The sequence below is a fragment of the Vanellus vanellus genome, assembly GCF_965231255.1.
Source record: "Vanellus vanellus genome assembly, chromosome: 3".
Taxonomy (NCBI): Eukaryota; Metazoa; Chordata; class Aves; order Charadriiformes; family Charadriidae; genus Vanellus; species Vanellus vanellus.
The window spans coordinates 40,801,044-40,823,864 of NC_138907.1; the positions used below are offsets into that span (position 1 = coordinate 40,801,044).

The window sequence follows — 22,821 nt, forward strand, 5'->3', positions numbered from 1 at the left end:
GGCTGGACTTTGAACAGCCATTACAAATTCGGACTTGAATCATTTACTTGCATGTTGCAATGTAAGGCTGTGTGCATTTTGCCTCTGCCAGTTACGAGGAAGATGATAACACTCCTCCAAGGAGATGAACGCGGGGTATGGGTGGGTGGCAGTGCTATAGGATTAAGGTGTCAGGAACAAGGGAGGGAGAAAGCGTGTTACCACCACTTTATCTGTCTTGTCAGGTCATTTGATCCTGGACTAAGTAATGGACATGTTTACTTAGCAGTGTATTTTTAAAAGATTTCCAAGGGGGTCAGAGAATTTGGTGAATACTCTTCTATCTCACAGTAGTAAAAGAACCTAAAAATAAAGGAAAAAAAGAATTGGAATATGAGGGAGCAAGTTAAACAGCAGTGGAAGGGTGGTTGAGAGAGACAAAGATAAGTGTAACTTGCAGAGAAAGGAAAGTTGAGCTTTGTCCACAGTCTGATATTTTAGACTCACTTGCTAGCTTGAACATATCCTTTTTGTGTTTCCATATGGTCTAGGACTACCCTGTAGGAGGAGATGGATATAAATCATTGTGTAACACACACAAAAAACCACAGAAAATCACAAAAAACCCACTGAGATGCAAAGGCTTCCTATTAAGACTCTTAGAGCCTAGAAGGTGTTTTCAGCTCTTACAAACTTTCCTTGAAAAAGTGAGGGGAAAAAAAATAAATGCAGGGCAGGAACCTACCTTGTGTATTTTCTGCCTAGACAGTAACTGGGAAATCTGTAAGGAAATAATAATAGCCTCTGTGGTACTCTTTGCAGATCTGTTTAGTTCCCTGACCAAATCTCCACAGTGTAACCTTGAGAGATAGTGGATGCCAACAATGCCTTAAAACAACAATTGTCTCATTAATTGTTGTTTTGTGATTACTGCCTGAGAATCTAGTGAAGGGAGACTCAGACAAATGAGAAGAGCAGCTTCAATTTTTATACTTTAACTCGAGTTTTCAGTAACTGATTGCATGTCTTGTCTTTTTTTTTTCCCTTTTCCTCCCTTTAGATGCAACAAAAAAGCAAACCATTTACTCATGCATATGTAAATCACATCAAGAAAAAAAATAAAGGCTTCCTGAATGAGAAGAGATGTTGACATTTAAGATGCAGTGCTCAGACCAGAACAGGCACAGGTAGAAGGATCACAGGTTCAGGAGAGAGGCCACCTGAGGGTGCAGGTGATGGTGAGAAGAGCATCCCAGCTAATGGAGGTTCAGCAGCAAAACTGAGATAAACAAGACACATTTGTGGCAGTTAGGGACAATAAGATGCACATCAGAGACATAGACAGGTACATGGAAAACTTTTGTGAATCATTTCTGAGAAGGAAACAAAAGGAAGAGAATCTGGATTTGGATTGATAGGCTTTCATAGCAAGACAGCAGCTATTATCATGGCTAATGAGTATCATGGCTATGAGTATCATGGCTACTCAGTTTGTTGGCATTTTCTGTTAAAATGCCTATGAACCCTGAAAGTTTCACCATCCACATGAATTCATGCGCTCAGAGTGCTTCAGTCATCTAGTTCACAAGATGAAAATGTTGCACACGCTGCTTTTCTCTGGAGTAAGCGCAGGTAAATGGAGTCTGCCCACTTCTCATTTGGCCAATATAGTTTACCTACTTTGATTGCTTCACCTTGACCATGAAGCTGGTGAATGCACCTACTGCTATGTTCATCCTTTCATCCTTGCCCCACTGCCTCCCCCTCTTCAGGTTCCTTCTCATCCCCTCCCCTCCAAAGGACTTACTTTCTTCTACCTCCTCTTACCAAAGAAACAAATATTTAAGCAACAGCTTTCTCCACCTTTTTAATCTGACAAATCATGGAGGATATTCCTGTGGCAACCAACTGTGATGAACTATTCTTTATGGTAGATGGAATTCTTCAGTAATAACAACATTACATTTGTTTGCTTGAAAGCTTGAAGCTTTGTGGACAACTAAAACCATGTTAAAAGCAGGATGACATCTGATTTACAGTCTTTGACACTGAGCTCCCATATTGCTAGTTTCACAAATTATGTTGCTTTCCAGAAAAACGGTGGAGTAATAGTTGTGCTGCAGTTCTTTGCTAAGTTTCTGCTCCTTCAGTGTATCGGGCATTCAATCAAATGGCCTTCCCTTGATAGCCTTATCTCTCAGTGAGCCAGTGTTGCTTGGATTGAGCTGTGTGAAATGGCTGCACATTGCACTAGCTCCAATACCTATTTCAATGAGAGCAGAATTTGAGTGTCCTGAAAATTGCTTCGCAAATAGGACTTGAAATGAAAGTGACAGCAGTCTCATGCCCTAAGTAAGGCACATTTTGGTACCCAGCAGGGGACCAAAGAGTAGTTCTGAGTCATTATTTTAATTCTATTGAAAGGAGCCATGCAGAGGTCCCAAATCAGGTAAAGCCCTACCGGGTCAGTGACTGACAGACATAGGCTGTGCAAGAGAGGACTGGGAGGAGCACAATCATCCAGTGCCAGAGAACCAGATACTCACGTTTCTCTTTGCCCAGTCCAGCTATTACACCTCAAGAGACTTGTGGACACTGGGGATTTCATGCCACTGCAATCCAGAAGGAGCTTACAAACCTCCAGGGAACAGTCTGCATCCATTCATCCCGAAACCTGAATATTTGACACTTGTAATGCCTTGTCTTCCTTTATATTGTGGGCTGGGAGTGGGAGGAGAAAATGATAAGAGGTTTATGTAGAGGAAGGCTAATAATCAGAATACTCTTCTTATTCAGCATTAATAGTTGCTACTGAATTAGATGGATCAGCAAAAGAAACGCCATTTCTTCGGAGATAAAAAAGAACAGTCTGAAATCTTGAGGAAATACTGTGCCCGTTAGTGTCTATGTAAAAGCCCTAGAAATAACGCTCACAGAGATAAGGTGAAGAATAAGAAAATAATAAAGGCAAAAAAGCAAAGGCAAATTTCCCTCTATGAGCTGCTCTGCAATTAACTGTTTGAAGCAATTCCCGATCCCCTTAATCTCAAGAACTCTGCTTATCTGCCCATCCAGTTATTTTTAATTTGTACTTCTATTATTACTGCTGCATTATTAATACACCCTGATAAGATAGGAAATAGCTTGGTGATGTTCTGTTTCAGCAATGTCTCACATGGCATAATAGCCTTTATGATGAATAACTCCCTTCCCATCTGAGAAGATTCATGATTCCCACCACTCATGGAGTATGAGGCCCTGGGGGAATCCCGTTTCCTCCTCTGCGTTGCTATTCCATTTCCCAAAAGCGGCCTGGGCCTCCTTGTGTTTATCACATCTGCACACGCTGTTATCAATCAGGGTACATGCCTTCTCCTTCTGTGTGGCCAGGCGATACGCACCCCTGGTGCCTCTGTCAGATCTCACGCCAGTACATACCTTAGCACTGCCCCGCCTAGCTGTCAAAAATGCAAAGTTTAAGGTATTTTGGGGGGGGTTGGGAGGGGGGGGGGGCAGGGAGGGACATGACATGAGGGGAGCGGAGGGGGCGGTAAGGTAAGGCAGCTTTTCTAGCCACGCTGCTTCCAGAATGTGGGCTCAGGCACTGCGGCCAAGCTAGTCAAGAGCAGATTTCTATTACACATCAAGATCTATATTTGGATAAACTTCCAGCAATACAGAATGGTGGAAAGAAGGGGGCAAGACATTGACGCAAAGATAATTATGCTCACACTATACAGTTTGAAATATGTGTGTCATATTTTCTGTGGGAAAAGGGGGCAGGGAAGAAAGGATTGACAGTTTTTAAGTTTTCCCACATCTATGTTTCTGTAATGGAGTATGTGCTGCTGTAAAGGTTACTGTACAGCTTTCCTCCTGGCATTTTAATACACACCACATTTTGACACCACATCTTTTTCTAACTAAGCGTCTCCCCTTCAGTACAAACATTGTCAATTGAGCAGATCTGTGGAAAAATCCAGCAACAAATAATATGGATAAGATCAACTGGGATCTACAGAAATGCAATAGAGCCTCAGAGATACCTGGAGAATTTAATGCAAAATGCTGCTATTTGTACGAGCATTTTCAATCACCTCAAAGGAGAAAAAAGATCACGCAATGTATACAAGGACTGAGCTAAGGAAGAAGAAGGATTATTATTCTTGATTAAAATCCATAAGAGGTTACTGGGAGCATCTTAAGGGAATGTTGAGTTCTCCCTCAAAATAAAAAATCTGCTCATTTATAAATAAAAGCAAGTCTATAGCTAGTTAGCCTGTCATTTTTTCCAGATAACTTGCTCAGAAATCCCATGTATAACTTTTTGCAATATATTCCCACTGTAGTGTTGAGGAAGAAGAGATGAATATGTTTATACACATATATATGCACACCTATATATGTTTGTACATAGAAATGTACACACTGTATGTATGGCGTGTATTACACATATACCTAGCCATCCACCCATCACAGGTGCAACCGCTCAATTTCTCATTGCTACAGGAGAAGTATTGATGGTCACAGGCCTGAAAAATTTATTAACCTACCTTCTAATTTTTTAAGATCAAACAAGTCAATGATTTCAAACTTTGTTTTTACCTTTACTATATAGAAAGATTCTTTCATAAAGAAAAATGGGAACATCAAAGTATCGCTTTTCAATATCTGGCATTTCATATCTCAATATCCAATGAAAGATCTTTTAACTGTGAATCACTTTAGTTAGCAACAATATAGAAGAAAAAATCTATTTACATTTGGAAAATGAAATGGCTTTTGAGTATCAAGAATCCAGATCCACTAGTGAAATGTTTCCAAACCCCAAGCCACACTGCCTACCTTTCTGGGAAGGAGTCTTCACTGGAAGCGATTCGCAAGTCACTTTACAGAGCAATGAGAATCTGGGCATCTGAGGGCCGCAGGCTCTAATTTAATGGGTGTGCACATTGTGACCAGCTTTAGAGATCCATCCTGGGATAAGTACAGCTGAACATCTCTGGTCTTTATAGCAATAAAGATCAGTTCAACTTTCCTCTGGTTTGCATAAGGCCAAGCGTGCAAAAGCCTGTTTGGTCTTTTTCCTTGAAGGTCTGGTTGCTTTATGCAACCTGCTCACTTGCATGCAGGTCTACTCGACCAGCCTTGGGTGCCGTATAGCGACCCTTCAATGTTTCTTAGACCGGAAAGCAGAGAATGCAGACTTCCATCTGAAGGAGAGAATGCAAGTATGTAGAACTTCCTGCAGGCATCTTGTTACTGTATCCTCTAGTACCTGGGTTTCTATTAAAGATAAAGGCTCAGAGCAGAACACAAGAAGAGACTGCGTTCCTACTCAGGGAGAGGTTCATTTCACCTTACTTGAGCCAGCCACAACACAGATGTCTCATTCTAAGCCAGATGTCTAGGTTGCCTCTGTAATCAACTGAAAAAGAAAGGAACATTTGGTAGACAAGTCAGCCCATCCTAATATAGGTAGCACTTCTCTCCGTTCCTCCATAGGAGAAATTCATATGACCAGCCTAGAAATTCATATGACCAGAAGGATAATGTAATAATAAAGTTCACTTTAGCTAGCAACATGACTTGCAGCCTAAAGGAGTGCAATAATGGTGGCAGCAAACAGTGAGGAAAAAGATAGGGAGATAATGACTTGGAGCATGGGGATAGAGGCTTCTCATAAAAGCACAAAAAAATGGATAATTGTCTCCAGAGACAGATTCCCCAAAATGGGTTTGATTCCTAAAGGAAAAGGCAAAAAAGAGGGAGACAGTGAATGAGAAGAGATATATATCTAATGGTATTCTCAGTATTAAAATATAGTTCACACTAGGCTCTTCCTCAGCTGAGCTGGTTATCTATTAAAGTCAATGTTGTACCAGAGAAATGAGGTAAAGCCTAGACCTTTAGGATAACGGAAAGCAGAATGACCTTGCAGCTGAATCAAGAGGCTCAGCCGAATCATTAGCCCATGATGTTACAGCAGTGCTACAGTGGAGAGCCTCCTGCAGTGTCACTGTGCCGCCTGCACCACTGAGCACCGCTCTCAGACACATGCTGAGAGAAGTCAAACACAAAAGGAAAAGGCTGGGAGGAGAAGACCTTTAGGAATTTTTAAAGAAAAAAAAAAAAAAGTAATAAGGCCTACAGCTGCGTGCTCAAAGTACAGTGCCTGCAATTTCCATAAGATCTCAGAAAACTTACCATGATCCCAGGTTTAGCAAACCATTCAGCATTTAAATTCCTTCCTCAGCACTGTCTGAGAAACACCCGTGTAATTTTAAATTTCTTTCATCTCGACTTTCCTGATTTATATTAACCTCTTCTTCATGGATTTAAAAATGAATTTAATGGGGTGAGAGGTGTGGGGGAGAGGGCAGGGAAGAAGGGGACACTTCAAAAAGTACTACTGAAAGTCTTAGAAATGAAGTGGAAGTGATTAACTAGAACTATCATAATGCCCCAAAATATCAACCAGCAATACAACCTAAATTGAAAAGCAAAGGAAATAAAAATACAGTAGCTCAGAAAAACTTTGAGGAAATCAAAGTGTTAAAAACAAAGTTTTTATATTTCAGAAAAATCTAGCAATTTTCATTTAAATTGCATAACCTTCAACGTTTAAGAGATTTTACAATGTAGCCACTGTACTGTCATGTTATTTCAACAGCATGAGAATATGTTTAAAGCATACTTAATAGGTGACAAATACTAAAGATTTCTGTGGCTTCATTACATTGACAACACTGAAACAGACAAATTAATTGACCCACGTGGACCTTGTGTATAAGGCTCATAGCCAACTAGATGTCTACAAACGATGGTCATTCACACCACTAAGCGACTTCAATCAAGAAAACAGTCAACTAAACTAAAAGTTATAGATTGCTGGGCATAAAATCATGCATCTATGACAATGCAGAGGGCACTGTACAAATAAAGTCCCTTAGGAATGTACAAAACCCTAGTAGCACCAGCCTGAAATGATTTGAGCAGCTAATTTTCTTTTGATCCTCACGGTTTACAGGAAAATTCATCAAAACAGACCAAGGTAAACAATACAAAACTAGGCTTTACAGCTGTTTCCCTGGGTGAAACGTACTATAAAAGAATCACAGAAAGGATTGATTCTTCTAACACAGAAATAAGAAATGTTATCAAAGTGCTGTACAGCTTTTTTCATATTTTGTCTGTGCAGTTCTATTCCACCTGGAAATCTCCTCCATCCACCTCATGTGCTCACAAGCTCACTCATCAATACAATTTCTGAATACACAGAGGGAGGTGTCACTAAGGGGACGAACACCATTTTTTTGTATTCTTTGAGGCAAAAAAAAAAAAAAAAAAAGGAATTTACTGAGCAACAGTATCTTATCCACATTTGCTATCACCAGTAGTTGGTGCTCAGATTAGGGTATAAGTCTTCCTCTATGACATATGGAAAGGGATGCCTTTTTTCCAAAGCCAAGAGTTTCATTTAAGGACTGCAGGCTACTCTCTAGAAAAACGTCACTCTGTGTTCATGTTTTCAATGCCCCCCAGTGAAAAGGGAGATGTCTACTAGTTTGAAAGATGGCTTTATTTTATGGAAAATCAGCAGTGGTGAAGGAATTAACAGAAGAGAGAGATACCTTAGTATCACGCTTGACCACACAGTGCCCAGATTGGTGCAGCACTCTGAATGCCACACAACAGAACTGCTCCATTTTGTGGAGTCAGATGTAAGGACAGCAATGCTATTTTGCCTTCAATTTTCCCCTTTCAGATGTAGGCCTATTCCTTGGTGTCCACCTCCATTCACTTGTCTGCATCTATATTACTCAAGGAAACCATTACACCAGCATTCTCTTGCCACAAGCTCCTCTCTCTGGTGCCTGCTCCTTGCCAACTGACCTTAGGAATCCCATCACCAGGAATTGCAGGCCAGGAACTGTGGAGCCATGTTGTAAGCTTTTAACAGCTTGCAGGTGGGCCAAAATGGACCCGCTGCCCTTAAACTGGCTCATTAATAGGTAGGGGTGAGACATAATCTCCCCCTCCTACAGGGACTGGCTAGATTATACAGCAGAAATGCAGCTTTGCTTCTCCATGCAGGAATTCTCTTGCATGGTGTCAAGTTTAAAGAATGGTCCAGGTTTTCCCTTAGCAGGCTTGGTCGATATGTGCTGCTAGCTCCCATGAAGTAGCAGCTTCTGCACTTCACAAAGAGAAGGAACAGTAATTATGGCCATTCTGTAAATTGTGGAAACAAAACTGCATAGAAATTTATTTAAAATATGGCTTTCTTTAAACCTCACAGCCAACAAAAATGCAATGTGACAGACTCCTGGCATGCCTGGGTTTGTACTTCCACATCCAGGATAAGCTTTACTTTAGAAAAGTAAAGAGAAAAACAAACTAAGTGTGCATAGAAAATATAATTGAAGGAGGTAAGAGATTATTGTTTATAGCAATTCTTCCAACCTCTATTAATTTCACCTTTTTCTTAAAGCAGCTTGAGGTATTAAAACTCCTCCAAGAAAAGCCCATCTAGCCAAAGAGAATGAAAGCCTCCACCAGGTCCAAACAGTAAATTTGGTGAGGAAAATCTCAGTTCAGAGCAACTCTGTCTGGAGGGCAAAAGGCCACCTGGATTTCATTCCAAGTGGAACTATTTAATTTGTACAACAATCATGTTGACAACAAAGATGAACACATATGTCTCCTTTAAATGCCTCAAGGGATTGTCGGGGTTTTTTCCCCATTTCAGTAACCATGGTAACTTGGGGCAAAACCAGCTTTCACCTCAGAAATTGTTTTCTGTGATAAAGGGTTTAAAATAGCATTTGTCATCTAACTGTTAAAACTTTTTCCCCCCATACACCTGAGTGATGAAGGAGAGAGAACCTCTGCTTTACAAAGGAAAGAGAACCTCTTCTGACTCTCTTTGAAAAACCTTCAAGATGGATGGCAGTGAAATGAAATACAGAACATATTTTGCAAGTTGTTCTTGGTTTTTTGCTGACCTTAACACAGGTTTTCATGAACACCTGCTTGATGTATACCATAATGTTGCCAAAAAAATCCTCGCATCCACCAATCAGCTAGTAAAAATGCAAACTCTGGTAGTAGAAAAAGAGGTTTCCTATACATTTTGGACTTAATCAAGATGTGCATCAATTTTGTTCCCTTCAAACCAACTTTGCAAATCACATAAATCTAAGAATGTCCCTTTACTTTCCACTGCACTGATTCAAAGAGTTGACACAGCTACTGAAAACATATTTTGACAAAGACTATTTAAATCATGATTCATACGGGCTATAGCCAATAGAATACTTACTCGTTATTAACCCATTTATTGGGCTTTTATAGCTTGGATTACACCATGTCAAGGCCAGTGCAATAACTGTTGCCATACTTAGTGAAAAGCCCAATAAACTATTTTAAGGCAGTGGATAGCTAAAATACTAGGAGTTTGCGAACCCAAAGCATTGACATACACTTCCGTCCACCGCAAAAGACAGTTCTGAATCTACTCAGAAACCTGAACTGCTTGGGCAGTAGGGATTTCTTCACTGTTACTTTTGGCAGGTGTACACATAAACAAGAAACAGCAGAAGTGGAGAAGCAGGGACAGAAAGAACAACAAGGAGAAGAAAAACTTGAACAAACATTGGTACTGTAGGACAAAGAAATGCCCTTAAACAGACAAAGGAATAAGACATTGAAGTCCTAGCTGAAAGGACCTGATAGAGTAAGAAGGAAAATTGCCTTTCATGGCTTCTCTCTGTCATCATTCAAGATTTTCTATTTCCTTGTAAAGGAACTGAATTGCACTAACAATACCTGATCCATTCCCCTCATAATCTTTTTCCCTATCTGGAAAAAATTTGCAAAGCACTGGATCTTGACTAGCCACTTGGATCCAAAAGATAGCATGTTGTATGATCAATATACAAAATGGGATAGTATGACATAAGACAATCTTTTGATTTTTAGCAATGGTACTACTACTGCCTTTTTTAAGCCAAAGACATAAAACTCTGCCCATTAATCATCAGTGGTATTCTGCCTTTTTGGACCTACCACCTCCGAAGACAAATGTGTTCTCCTTCACTGAACAATATACTCACCAGCTAGGCTTTATGGTGGGAATCTTCAGAGAGGCTCAGGGAAGTGGGTACCAGCTCCCAGTAACATTCACAAAAAGTCAAAGGAACAACACAGCTGAGTGCCTCTGAAAATCCTCCACTGTTTTGGTGGAGGCACTTTCAGGTCAGACTTTCTGGTGCTTCCAGACAAAGTTTTATGAAAATCAATGCAAGGAAAAGGTAAGCTGAAGACTAATGTAAAGTGAATAGTAGATTTAAGGCTTATTTCAGTCAAATATTGTGCTGAAATTTTTTTTTTAACTGAACCTTCTTTACTGTGTGACACAGATCCTTTGGAGAAAGGTGTATGACTCAGGAGTCTGTATCACACCGTCAGTCCCCTATCAGCATTTTGCGGGCATTCCTGGCATTTGGCCATGGCTCGGCTCCCATTCATGGCCCTTCTCAGCCAGGCTCCAGTCAGCCCCTGCCAGGAGACTGGCTCCCACTTCTCTCACTCACTTACTAGATTCTCAAAAACTCCTCTCTGTGCTGCTTCCTACCCTGCCCTACCTACTTGGAAAGGGCTCCTCAGAAGCATCTGCAGTGTAACCTATTAATCCCCCTTCAAAGATTTTAATAATCTCCTCTTCTACAACACCTACCAAAGCATGACAAGAAGTATCTAATATTAGACTGCTGATGGGTTAAGGACACTGCTATCAAGATGACTGATAATACCTCATTGTTTCTTCTTTCTTCCTGTCTCTCTGTCTGTCTGATCTTCCTCTCTACGCTGAGATCATAACTGCTCTGGGACAGGCACAGGGATTTTTTTACCTGAATTTATACATTTTTTTAGCAAAACGGGGCTAGGCTCTGCAAACAGGAGGCTTGGTGCTACAGAAAAAATAAAAAGTAAACACAGTTATCACAAATTACAGTCCATTTTGCTAATATGTTGAAATGACTACCCAAAGAAGGTTCAATGATGTCTTGTTTCTCCCTGGTAGAAACCTTTTGCATAGGGCTGATTTTAATGCACAAACATTGCCATTTCATTTTGAGATTAGCAAGTACCAACAAACAACAATTCAAACCAAAAATAATATATAGGGAAAAGTAAACTAATCTCTGCCCAAACATAACAAATACCTCTCAGTGACAGAGTTTTATAAGACTACACACAGAAAAATAATAAATGAAAGAAAGCACAGAGACCACATCCATTCATTCTAAACCACGTGACACTGAAAACAGCCTATTTATTAAAGCTGGCAGAAAATTTTTCACTGAAGCTGTTTTTCATGCATAATGTGGGATTCAGCAGAACAACACCTTTCACAGAAAGAACATTTTCAGATTTTCATCAAAAGTATTGGTTTAGCTTTGGTTTAGAAAATGGAAGGACAGGGACAGGAGGGAGAAAGAAGGAAGCAAATTGGGGAGCAAATCTAAGCAAACCTTACTAGAACACCCTTACAGTAGTTAATATGAGTGCAGGCATGGAATAATTCATTATTTCTGCATGGAAAGCATTTTTGCTCTGTTTCTTGGCTCCTTATCAGAAAGGACAAAACAGACATAAGGACTATGTGCCAGGAAATGATGGGACTTGGCAAAACTGCACATACAGTCATCTAGGACAGTAGCACACTCTCTCTGTGTAAACCCAGCGAAAGGAATCTGCCACTCTCAGAATATGATGATTCAAAGACAGCAGAGAGCAAAGCAAAAGCGATGCTCAAGCTGTGGCACTTTATGGACCAGGACTGCCACTCAGCCCAAAAGAAAACTCTGCTCTCAAGAAACAGCTATGGGGATACATGCTGGAGGGGAGGGATGCCATCCAGAGGGACCTGGACCGGCTGGAGAGGTGGGCCTGTGCAAATCTCATGAAGTTCAACAAGGCCAACTGCAAGGTCCTGCATGTGGGTCGGGGCAATCCCAAGCACAGACACAGACTGGATGGATTGAGAGCAGCCCTGAGGAGAAGGACTTGGGGGTCATGGTTGATGAGAAACTCAACATGACCCAGCAATGTGCACTCACAGCCCAGAAAACCAACCGTATCCTGGGCTGCATCAAAAGCAGCATGGCCAGCAGGGCAAGGGAGGTGATTCTGCCCCTCTCTTCCACTTTCATGAGACCCCACCTGGAGTACTGCATCCAGCTCTGGGGCCCCCAACATAAGAAGGACATGGACCTGTTGGAGCAGGTCCAGACGAGGGCCACAAAGATGATCAGAGGGCTGGAGCACCTCTCCTATAAAGACAGGCTGAGTTGGGGTTGTTCAGCCTGGGGAAGAGAAGGCTCCAGGCAGATCTCATAGCAGCTTTCCAGTATCTGAAGGGGGCCTACAAGAAGGTTGGAGAGGGACTTTTTACAAGGGCATGTAGTGATAGGACAAGCAGTAATGGCTTCTAACTGGAAGAGGGTAGATTTAGAATAGATATTAGGAAAAAAAATCACTATGAAGGTGGTGAGGCACTGGAACAGGTTGCCCACGGAAGTTGTGGATGCCTCATCTCTGGGAGTGTTCAAGGCCAGGCTGGATGGGACTTTGAGCAACCTGGTCTAGTGGGAGGTGTCTCTGCCCATGGCAGGGGGGTTGGAACTAGATGATCTTTAAGGTCCTTTCTAACCTAAACCATTCTATGATACCACACTACCACCCAGGATCAGCTTCCTCTGCCAGCAAATGCAAATCCAAAGTATATGTGTATGTTATGACCCATACAAGCACCACTGTTAACATATTTGAAACATGGTCACACACCTTTTATTTTACTTCAGAGAGAGCGTTTTGGAAACGAGTGCAACAAAAAATCTGATCCTTTACTACTTTATTTCCCTTTGACACTGCTGTATTTCTGCTACGGTCAATAGTGTACCTAACATCAAAGTAAAATGGTGATTATGCAGTCCCAACATTTCATTATTAATATCATCTTCCTCCTTCTGTGAAGCTGAACTTTAGATTTCCAGTAATGCTTCTTCCAAATTCCAGGCTGGTACAGTTTGATTTGCAAGGCCTTTTGTAAGAAAAGGCGCGAAGCATGCAACCTGAATATATACTCTCTAATTGTCTTCTCTTTGTCAGTTTAGATTCTTCAGTTGTACACATATCCATACTAACCAAGCTGCTAATTAACTTTTAAATGTGTTGGTGATAGGCAAGCCTTCCTAGTTTAGCTCACAAAAATTATATGCCTGCACATGACAACTGAGAAGCTCTACAATTTTAAATAAATCACTTTCATCAGTTTTGCAATGAGAAGTAGAATCTTTGACATTTCTAGTAGAAGTGGCAACGGTTTGGTGGCAAGTTCATTTTAGAAAACTGTGAACTGAAATTTAACCTCAAAGTCTAAGCTTTGAAGCACCTGACTTCCTATCCTGCAGCGCCTTGGATACTCTCAAGCTGACATCACGCCAGCAACACCCAGCGTCTGTGCTGGGGCTCCCAGCCCTATAGCAAAGAGCCTGACTGCAGTGAAGCCCGTCCCAGGGCAGTCTGTGCACAGTTGTCCCCGGCAGACTCAGAAATCCAGAATCCTTGGCACCAGCCAGCCTTCCAGTTCTGGTGAACCAGACTTGCCAGTAACAAACTCATGTTAGAAATTGCCCAGCTCACTCAAACCTAAAGTGAAACAGTTTTATCACACTGGGGTTGCTTGTAAAATGCTATTTAAACACAAACCAAAAATAACATTTAGCTTCCCTGAACCCACTTCCTCTACACAAGTCCACATTTTATAAATTTATACCCTTACAGAAAACACTATATGAGAGAAAATGCTGAGAAAAGCATATGCCAACCAAACTGAACAGAACATGTACAAAAACCAGTAAAAATTAAAAGCAAATATCATCTGAAGTTTTCCCAGTCTGACAGATAAATTAAATTGTTTTCCTGCAGTTATTTACTTATTATGCCTTGCACCTATTTCTGACATATTAAAATGAAAATTGTGCTACAGAGGTAGATTGACAGGAAACTTTGATGAAAGTATACAAGCTTCAGGTCATAATTATAAGGTGACCCCTAGAAGAAGCCAAAAAGGTGAAAAATGAAACTGAATTCCAGAAACTGCAGGTTAGACATATCTTTGCTAATAGAAAGGGGGGGGGGGAGGGGGAAGAAGAAGAATTTTCTCTATTTTGACTATATAAATAAACCTAATTTTGTTTACTACTTGGGAGAAGTATGTGTTACAACATTTTTTAAAACCTTTTAGCTTTTTCTATATACTCTGATAGCTACAGGATGGTAAGTCTAAACTGAAAATAAATATCCTCCTTCGTAGACTGGACTGCAATACTTCATTTTACTTACACACCTTGAAAGTCTGGAGCCTGTTCTGGTACATGGTGTTGATGAAGCAGCAAATCACAGGTCTGTTTGGGTGTACTGCAAAACTGTTTCCCAAGCCCTATCTGCTGGAAACCAATGATTAGAGGAGCAAAAAAGCTTCAGATCAAGCTTGCAGTGTTTGACAGAGCTATGTTTGTGCCTCTCTGTGTGTAGACCCTTTTCTGGGGAAGGGTGAAAACCGATAGTCAGAAAAAGTGCTCACACAGTTCAACAAGGGAAATTAGTCCCTTGTTTTTATGAACACCCCCTTTATTATTCCTCAATGAAGTTCTTATTTTTATTCAGATATAACCTGTCCCAAGCATAGAAAAGTAAGAATCCTGAGAGGATGTGTTGTATTGTAAATATTTTTCCATAGCAGCTTCTTACAGCAATGAACAGGTTCAAGCTTACTCCTCCCCTCCCACTAAATTCAAAGTATGCATCACTACTAACTTTTATAAGATCGTGACAGGTTTGTATATTTCTTCCCACCTACAAGGCCAGAGGAAAGGAAGGGATTCCTATGTAGAGGGAATCCCTTTTCAAACAGGCGTTAAACCATCCATGAAAGTAATACCATTGTTCTTGGAGGAGGAAAAAAAAAAAAAAGGAACTGCACAACATAGGAAAGTGAGTATCCAAAATCAACAATTAAAATTATGAAGCCCATTCTATGCTCAGCACTCCTAGATCATAAATTACAATTTCTTTTCTAAACACAAAGATTTTCACCAAATTCATTGTCACTGCTTAGTATTCAATGAATATGGAAAAGCCATGCACACAGACGCTGGCATAAGAAACTACCTTGATTAAAGCAAACTGCTGTCCTCAGCAACTGTACGCCTGTATTCCCAGATGTAATATGCCAGGTTCTCCATTTGTGAGAGGGGAAAAAGGAAGGGCGACTCGGACAAACAACATAGCAACAGCAAACTATATAGCCACCTCCTCCATCACCTCAACCATTTTCCATTGTAAGTATGCACCTAAACAGCATTTTAAGAGGGTACGATTACGGAGAATGGGAGGAAATAACATGACAGAAGGCAAAAGGAGCAATTCATCATTATCAGCACATGCTTTGTTCAGGTACGTGGCCCAGCCTTGTCCTGACTGTACTGGAAGAAAGCCAGGAAATGTGAGCCAGAAGCAAATTACAGTGTGTCCAGCCAAGACACCAGTCTGGACAGCAAGGGGATCCGGAACCCAGAATATACCACAACGAGCAACTGCTACGCAGTTTAGACACAGCCACAGAGACCAACTGCTCTGCAAACCCTAGCAGAATGGACATTACCACCACCTTGTAGCACTGTGGTCCCAATGCGGATGTGTTTAGCATAGCTGGGCCTTGAAATGTATTACTGCCGCAAAATTAGCTCTGGCTGTGTTCAAATCAACTTCAGTTTTATTAGAAGTTCACTTGCATTAAGTAACTTACATTGTTAGGCCTTTGTATACATGTTCAGGGACCAATTGCAGTAAAGCCAATGGAGAAAGGACCTCGTCTTCCAATTCGCTTAATGTTTTGCGCAAGGATAAAATCTTCTCCCAAAGAAAACAAGTGTTTTAGTGACACTTGCAAGGCCTACCTTGCCCAAACCAGGGGTGTCTTTCACTTTGCTGACTGCCCTCAACAAACATGGTGGTGCAGGGGGTGGGGAAGTCTGAAGAATACTGCTGAAGCTGGTGGAGAAGAGAGGAGATTCAGGAACAGTTGACGCAGAAGGCCTGTGTTTCTTCTTTTTGGAAGACAGGTTCAGTTTCTGAGCGGCTCTGTGGGAAAAAATGAGAAGTGTAGGGTTAAACAACCTCAAACTCATCAACACAAGCGGTCAAGAATAAAGAAAGGAATTTATCAGGTTACTATTTATGTAGGATCTCAGTTTTGATGTCAGTAATCCCAACAGTTTTATAATTCTTGTTCTTCACTCATTATTACCAGCTGACTGACTTCAAAAAGTTGTTCCAAATTTACACAGTCTGCATTAAGTAGGGTCACAATCAGGCTTCTGTCACTATCTCATCTGTTGAAACAATTCAGCCTGCAAGAAAGTTCCAAACCCTCCAATTAAATCAATGAGCAATTTCTCCTCTAAAATTGAGTTCAGTCACCAAATGGCTCACACAGAATTGTGTCTCATTCATAAGCCTCTGATTAGAAAATGAATACTTGTGCAGTGTTTAGATGTAAGCAGCCACTGCTAAGTTAATTAGTATTAAATGCTCAGGTGAATTTGCCGATGTGTACGAAGCCTTGCAGTAGCTGTTTCAAATTTTTATCACCTCCTAAAACATAAGCCATTCTAAAAACTAAATAAACAGTGACCAATGAAAACATTGCTGTTTGCAGTGAGATGGAGGCAATTATACCAATACAGCTGCATTAACCACGAAGCAGGGAAAACAATGAAGACTGTTTTTAATACTACAGTATTCTTAGATAAAAATGCTGAAATTTGTATAGACTTTGATTAAAAAGCTAAGTTTTTCTGGAACAGAAACATTCAGTACTTTTGTTTTGCAAAATGTTTTATTTTGAGAGACAATTCAACATTCAGCCTTTATTGCAGCTGGTTTGTTCCAACACTTGTGCATTCCGCACTCCCCAGGGATTACATGTTGTCCCACAGTTTCCCTTTTGTAAAAGGAGCACTTCAAACAGAGCAGGTCAACTGGAGCACCATCTCAAAGGAGAGATGGATATAAGAATTCAGGAGGCTACTTTCATGTTGTTTGCTTTGGCAGACAAATTATGAATTAAGATGGATATAAAAGTAGTCTGTGCTGACAGTAGCTCTCCTTACTTTGCTGATGGGTGACAGTCAAGCCCAATAATTCTAAATCCTCCTAAGTTTTCAGAAGCATTAGATCCATTACACTGGTATCAGTATATATTATCCAACAAAAGTAATGACATTATTTTACCCCAAGGCATCAGGGAAAAAAACTGGGGGAAAAAAAATATATACTGATTTCAGTACGCAAGTACCTTGTGTTTGTATCAGATGCCTCAGACTCATAAGCAAATTACCACTGGGCATAAAGTTGCCATATGTCAAGCTGGCCATGTGCACACTGTGTGCACGGCCAGTATGTATTCTTTAGCCTATGGCAAGTGCAAAGCAGTTCCAGATAGATTAGTTTTTAATAAAAGAAAAACACTAGGAGATTTTAATTGACCCGAAACAGAATGACAATTCAGAAGTTTCTGTACGACCTCCTTGTCCTTCCCTTCCCTCTGCCCTAAAGACTGCAGTTCATAACCTGGCCCTCTCTTTTACAAGTCTGCTTTCTTTTGCATAGAAAACATAATCAAAATGTGTTGGTCAAAACCAAAGCACAAAGCACCGATTTTTCCTTTTCCTAGCAACATTTCAATCATTTGAGAGAATTCAGTTATTACAGCTTCCACACTGTCCATCACTAATGCTTTTATGAAGTTATCCGTGCTTAATCAAGATTTTCTGTATGTCTTAGCTTCATTATAAAATTATTCTAAGCAAAATCTTGTTCTGTGTGCAACAATTGAAAATACAAATGTTGGCCAAACACACTGAAAAATTTACTTTTGTGGTCAAGCTCAGTAGTCCAGTCTTAAATTATAGGCAGTGGCTCCACCCACTCTGGTCATGTATCTGGTCTCATTGACTCACCTCGGGTGAAAATACATGTCCTAAAAGCCATTTGCTAAGTTGATTGACAGAGCCATTATCCCTCTTGCCACAAAATGCTCTCCAGCACGTGCTGTTCCTTTTACAAAGCTGATAGTGTAATACAAACCACTTCTTGACCCAACCAAGGCCATAGCTGGCATTTTCTTAAAGAAAAAACATTGTTGGAGGTATCTGGCCTTTTCAAAACCTTGGAACTATATTCTAGGTTGACAGTTATAACCTTTGAGATCGCATTCAAATGGAAGAACCTGCATTTTCCTTTATCTTTTTGGCCCGCAACTGGCAAAATTTATGAAAAAGCAATGAACTATTGCTCACAACTTCATGGGGTTTTCTGTTTTCCCCCAAGGAGAGAAAAATCAATGCATGGCAGACTAGAAAATTATTTACAAGCCCTATCGGACTTGACTGAATTTTGAAGGGGATCAAAAAGGCAATAAGCCTCAGGTAATTCCCAGAGCGTTTAACTAGGAAGAGAAGGATATTTTAACCAGATGCAGGCTGCAATATGACACAAACACGTACAGCATGGCTTTCTTGTGAGCACATTTGTGTGAGTAAAATTGTTCAGCTTGGGTGGCTAGCGTTGCCCTGAACCCAGCTGCTTGTGCCAGCTGATGCTGATTTGGCCCTGTGATCTAGCGCAGGAGGTTAGAAATTCTCACATTTTACTTTTCAAGTCAGAGGCCTGGCTCTCCTAGGCAGACTCTCTGGACAGCCAGACTTCGCAGGCAAAGCACCAGGCTGGACCATGGGAGACCCGATGCTGCTGTGGCTCACAGCCTGCCCTGCCCAGCTCAGCCAGCAGCTCTTTAGTCTCTGCTCTTTGTACAGGAGCCAGCTAATTTGTTTTCTTTGAATATCTAGTATAATAGGACTCTGATTTCCACTTGAGACTATGCATACTACTGCACTAATGGTAGCGGTGATGATGGCAGCATGGCTTTATGTATTGACAATAAGCCGATCATACTCCAAGTTATACTGCATCCCACTTGAGCCAAATGAGATCAGCTATGAACTCTGCAGGGGGTGCGCAGTGGGCTCCAGGGCAATGCAAAGCACTTCCCCGCTGTGTGCGGTATGGCTGGGGTAGGGATTGTGTCCACAGAGACACACAAGGAACTTGATGCAAATTAAATTTTTGAAGTGCGTAATTTAAACTGCATTAGACCACTTTCTGGGCACACTCATTCACAACAGAGCTGACTTCAATGTCATTTTACTGAATAATCTTCCAAAATAAACCAGATTTAATCCAGTTTAGCTAATATACTTTGGATTCACACCTTCAGTTACTTTGGATTATTTTTTCCTGAGAGTTCCTATGTAAACAAGCAGCTGGAGACTTTTTGAAAGCTTACAAGATTTGTGGCAGAGGAAATAATCACAAGATCAAGATCTGAGATTGCAGGAGGGGTGTTAGAAGGCTGATTAAAGTTCAACCCAAATAAAACTGATGGATTGTTGGCAGGAAAGGGGAACTGCTTTGAATGTCCACCTGATCCATAGCAAAGGCTGAGGTAATTTCTTGAAAGCACATTTTTGTTTTTTAAAATACAAGTTTAGTAAGGTACATCTTTGGGCAGTCAGAACACTTTTCACGTTCTGCCTATGCAGAAATGGTGATACACTTTTTTCCCTTAAAACTCCAGGGGCAGGCTGGGATTTTCAAACGCATTCATTGTAGAGCTAACTCCCCTACACTGGAAGCCAATTCATGACTGATAGAACCTTCTGAAAGTTTAAGATCCTCTGTGTGATTCATTGAAGAAATGGAAGTAAACCAGCTTAGAAGTAATTCTGAGACGTGAGGGGGCAAAGTATGGGTTTTGGACACTTACCTAGAGAGATGAATGAACAGAAATGGATTAAATCATCCACTTTTAACACAGAACAAAGGCACTGCTAGGGGTGATGGAAAGATCTCTGCTAGAAAGTTATTCATACTACTAATAAGCAATACAAGAATGAAGTTGAAACTTTAGACAAAATAAAAGGCATTATGGAAAGCTCTGTAAATACCTTGCTTAGAGAAGTCACTGGGTAACGGTTACAGTACAACATACATAAGGAAACACTGTGGAAAGAACAGTTTGAAAATTCATGGTTTCTAAATTAACTTTAGCTGCTCACAAGAAACAACTTCAGAAACTGAGGGCAAATCCATACATCCACTTGTTGCTAAGCAATAGTCAGGGGAAGAAAAAAAAACACAACAAACCACAAACAGTGTGATATAGCCCTTAAAGAACAATACATAAAGCCTCCCTGTAATACATAATGTTCACATGCCTCCAGCTGGAATACAGTGGGCTGGGACCTCATTTGGCATAAATTCATATAAGATCATGATCTTCAGTGAGCCTAGCTATGCCAACTCATGGCATATTTGCTTTCTTTCATTTAACTAAGAAAACAGACACTACTAATAAAATTCAAGGGAGACCTATTTAGCTTGACAATAAAGATTATTTTTTACCCAACATATCATCTAAGGCAAAATTAAAACTTTAGGACTCACTGTCAAAGTAGAGGTCAGTAAGGCCATCAGGTTCATTAGATTCAGAAGATGAGACATTTAAGCGAATAATTAAAACGTTATTCACACTTGTGTCAGCAAAGATCATCATTGATAAGTAACACTGACTCTCACGCATCAGTACCTGACGCTCCCCTTCACCACTGACATCTGAAGAAATTTCCTTAGGTGCATATCTCTGTATAATTATTCATTACTGGAGTTTCATATTACACTATGATGCATCCAGTATTTATCACCCTTGGACACAGAATTCCAGATCCTAGGGACCAGTGAACTGGCACATCAATTTCTGTGTCAAAATAAAAATGGAAAATATGTTCACTTTCATGTCATATTTTCCACAGAGAAAATGACTCTCAAGCTGTGGAGGATAAACAGTCATGTACTAGCTAACTTTAATGGAAACATTTGCAATTTTCATTAAAACTAAAAATCTATTTTTCTTCTTTATTTGGAGGAATAAATTTCATTTTATGAGACAAGTACCCTCTGCTAGGCGCACCGTTCACAGAGTAAGGTATGAACATTGTATGTGCAAGGGACGGCTTACCGGAGGATGTGCTGGTTTGACAAGCCCAAAGGAGATTAATGGTCTTCCCTAGTAATTAAAACACTATATTTATTTATCCAAAACTGCCTTGCCTGCTGTATCTTAGGGCTGGGTTGGAAAACAGATGGAAGCTCGGTTTGGATATCAGTCTCCTGAAGTAACCCCGTAAGCATATTTGTGCAGATATATCACTAGTTATAAAATACGTTTGTGACCACCAGTGTCGGTTACCCAGCATGAAACACTCAGATCCTGTGGTCTCAGGTTGGGCACCTGAATGGTGTGAAAGACACCATTCCCCAGTTTCACTCTCAACATAGAAGCCCTACTGATCTTTTTTTTTTTAAACCCTGGCCATAATTCTTCCGGTAGAAAGAGTAGAAATTCTTGACTGTCACCTACTAAGTAAAATGTAATATGCATAGTATTCTAGTTAACTGATGGAATGTCAAACAAAAATATACTGGAAGCCTGCCATTAGCTTTATTATTTCCAGATGAAATGTTTGCAAATATGGGTTCCTGGTGTATTTTCTGTTTTGGGTAAATGTGTTTACATAAAATGAGTCATCATATCATACAGGTCCTCATGTAGCTGTAAGGTAAAAACCAATGCGATACAGCAGAATTACAACCATGCGGGCATTTTTCTATGAGAAAAGCCATCTTGATTTTTGGTTACACAGAGTTACACAACAGTGCCTTCTTCTCCAGGATCTTTAGTTACTGAATTATAACAGTTATATGCTGTCTATACAAACTGGACACAGGGCACTAAATGGGATATTCACATTTTCTAATTATAGGGATCTAATCTAGCCTCTCTGAATCATCACCAAAAGTGTTTGTTTCTCCCAATCACCTGTATAGGTGATGAAGGCTCACTAAGGTGACATTACAACCAAGTTGATCTGAGCACTACCACCAAAAGGGGAGGCCCCATACCTGTCACTGCCCTGTCTGCCTACTTCCCTTACGTCCCTTCCTTCTTTCCTCACATTTATTTTGGTTTGGCTGCTACTGCTTTAACCTTCTGAACTGGCTCATGTCAAAGGGTGGTCTAAATCATACTTTTTTGACATGGCTAATATGCCTGAATTACTATAGTAAGCACTTCCCCGACCTTAAAATCTGAGGTATGTGACACTAAGTGTGGTTTCACGCAAAATCTCATCTTTCTATTTGGAGGGCAATGACCTGGCCCGGAGCCACGGCTTCCTTTGTGCCGTGCCTTTCTTTGCATCTTCTAAAGCAAAGAGAAGAGAGATGCTTTACAGGACCTTTAACCAACAAGCTAACGGCCGTGCTCTGCTGCAAGGGGCCAGCTTGCCTCTTCACCATCTGCGGCAAACCAGGGGTACCACCTGAGAAGCATGCTCCATGGCAGGGTGAGAACAACCTCCAAGGGCTTTGTCTCGTACCTCTACATGGAACAGTTTTTCTCATCCAGACTGAAAGCAAAAAGACAGAGTGACAAATCTTGCAGTTGGCTTGCCACGTCCCTTCCCAGCCCACATTCCCTGCCTTCCAACAGGGCTTACGAGCTACCAACAAGAATCGGGGCAACTTTACTCCACTTGAATTCTCTGTGTGGCCAAACCCAGGACTGTGGTGTTGCAACCTAGTAAGACA

At 40.7% G+C, this 22,821-nt stretch overlaps 1 protein-coding gene across 1 annotated transcript in view; it reads right to left on the bottom strand.

Annotated features, from left to right (window-relative positions):
• The window catches only part of KIF26B (kinesin family member 26B), a gene marked incomplete at both ends in the record, with an annotated part of 308,377 nt that overhangs the window by 89,901 nt on the left and 195,655 nt on the right, over positions 1-22,821 (bottom strand). The window contains one exon of the mRNA XM_082480432.1: positions 16,011-16,194. Coding sequence (XP_082336558.1) covers positions 16,011-16,194 — 184 coding nt within the window. The remainder of the gene's footprint in view (positions 1-16,010; positions 16,195-22,821) is intronic.